Source organism: Carlito syrichta, unplaced genomic scaffold (genome assembly GCF_000164805.1).
Source record: "Carlito syrichta isolate Samal-C Ts95f unplaced genomic scaffold, Tarsius_syrichta-2.0.1 Scaffold277875, whole genome shotgun sequence".
NCBI lineage: Eukaryota > Metazoa > Chordata > Mammalia > Primates > Tarsiidae > Carlito > Carlito syrichta.
In genome coordinates, this window is record NW_007221971.1 from 1 (window position 1) to 2,047 (window position 2,047).

The following is a 2,047-nucleotide window of genomic DNA, read 5'->3' on the forward strand; positions in this document are numbered from 1 at the left end:
TTCTGATTCCGTAGGCGACGCCCATCCTCACTATTGCTATGTGGAATATCAACATAGTTTAGTTCTGAGCGAAGGACATCATAGGTAATGATAACTATATCCTGTTCTGCCAAAAAATGAGGCTGTAAAAAGCCATCTTTCTTCACTCCTTGATAAACCTAAAAAATAATCAGAACATATTATTGTAGAAAGGCTCATCAAAAACAAATGAAATAGTTATTCATTTATATCTTGCTGAGCCCTTTCTATTTGCTTAGGACCACACATGCTATGAGACAGATCCCATACCTGTTTAGAGAAAGACAGGTTTTAGTGCAGAAGATGAATAAAAGAAACAATGTGAAAGGAAGTGTAACAGAAGTAAAAGTGATAGGATCACAGTGACAAGATCAATTCTGTGGTGGAGAGGGTGAATTCACAGAGGAGTTACAATTTGAGATATATCTTGAAGAACACACAGGAGTTCTCATAGGTGAAGAAAAGGGGAAAAAGACTGTATATAGGTAGGTAGACGGAATCAACAGCATATGTGAAAACACAAGGGTATGAAAAAATAGAACAGTAAGAGTAATCCTCACAAAATGTGTTTTATGTTTCACACACTGTGCTAAGCATTATCTCCAAACTTCAACAATTCTGCCAGCAGTTGATATTCCTATCCCACATAAAAGAAATATAAAGTCACTTGCTCAAAACTGATGGAGCTAAGACTCAAACTAAGGTTTATCTTCCCACAGAAGGCAAAAAGAATTCCTCAACAGCAAAAATGTTTTAATTATTACTGTATTCTCTAAGCCTATGAAAGTAGATTAAATATAGAAAACCTTCAGTAATATTTGCATGGAAAGAAGGAAGAACAAAGGTAGTGAAGAGTACTAATATTAGTACACAAAATGACACAACGGCCACTTACCATGTACCAGCACTATATGAAATCATCTACTCTTCACAAGTCTGGGACTGGATGTTATTTTCAGAACTTAGTATAGTTCCTGGCACAAGATTGGTGCTCAATAAATATCTGATGAATCAGTAAATTCTTATTTTCCAGGCTTGAGGTAGATTCAAGAGCTAAGAGGCAGCAGATCTGACAAGTAGCTACTATTACACAAGCTGCACTGGATTAAATTTCTCTCTGATAGCATAAATGCTTACACCAAGACTTCTTCACTTAAATGATCAATCATTTTAAAAAAAGCACTCACACCTTTACACTTAAATACTTAAACTTATGAAATTCTGATGTCATAAAAGATAAACTCTTATATTTCTTTGTCTCAGTTTCTTTTCAAACTCTGATTTCATATTACTATTATATCATTAAGCTAATTTGGGGGATAAACAACAAAGTAACAAAGATTTCAAAACTATCATGAAAAAGCAAGAATTTATATTTTCCTCTCTCTCTTTAGCCCCAAGTGGCCTTACCAACACTCGAAGAGATGATGACCTTACATGCCTATTGATCTCATCTACCCACTGGTGACAGATGGAACTTGGAGAGATGATTAGAGTTGCTCTTGTTGATACTGGTTCCATTGCAACAAGGCAATGAGGGCAGTAAAAAGGCTTAATCTTCAGATTTTCCTCTTCATAATTCACACATTTTGCATGTTGCCACAGGTGACAGTTGAGGCACTGAACACGAGGCTTACAGTCCATCTGGTCAAGTTCACCACATATGCACTCAAAACGATAATCAGAGGTGTTATAAGGACTCAGAGTGTCAGAATGTGGCACATCACTACCAGCAGGGTTTAGAGGTTCAGGATAGTCCTTTGGGTCAAGTTCTTGCTTGAATTCAGAGACACATGTACTTTCAGACACAGTAACATCAGTAATTCCACAGTCACCGGTAGCTGGACAGTGACCTTGCAAATCGGGATTGATGTTAGGTTGACTTTTTCCTTTTTTTGTGGATGGAACAGGCTTTTTCTTCAATTTACTACGATTTCTCCTAGCCTTATAATAATAATAGTAAGGATCATCATCATCAGAGGTATTTGATGGCAAGTATTCAGAATCTGTATCCTTGTTCCCTGATTTT

General features: G+C 36.5%; 1 protein-coding gene across 1 annotated transcript; it reads right to left on the bottom strand.

Moving 5' to 3' along the window:
- Positions 1–31: 31 nt before the first annotated feature.
- LOC103254386 (E3 ubiquitin-protein ligase SHPRH-like) lies at positions 32–1,962 on the bottom strand (the record flags this gene model as incomplete). The annotated part of the gene is made up of 2 exons (XM_008052480.1): positions 32–158; positions 1,429–1,962. Coding segments are annotated over 2 exons (661 nt in total), but the record flags the coding sequence as incomplete, so codon positions are not given.
- Positions 1,963–2,047: the final 85 nt, after the last annotated feature.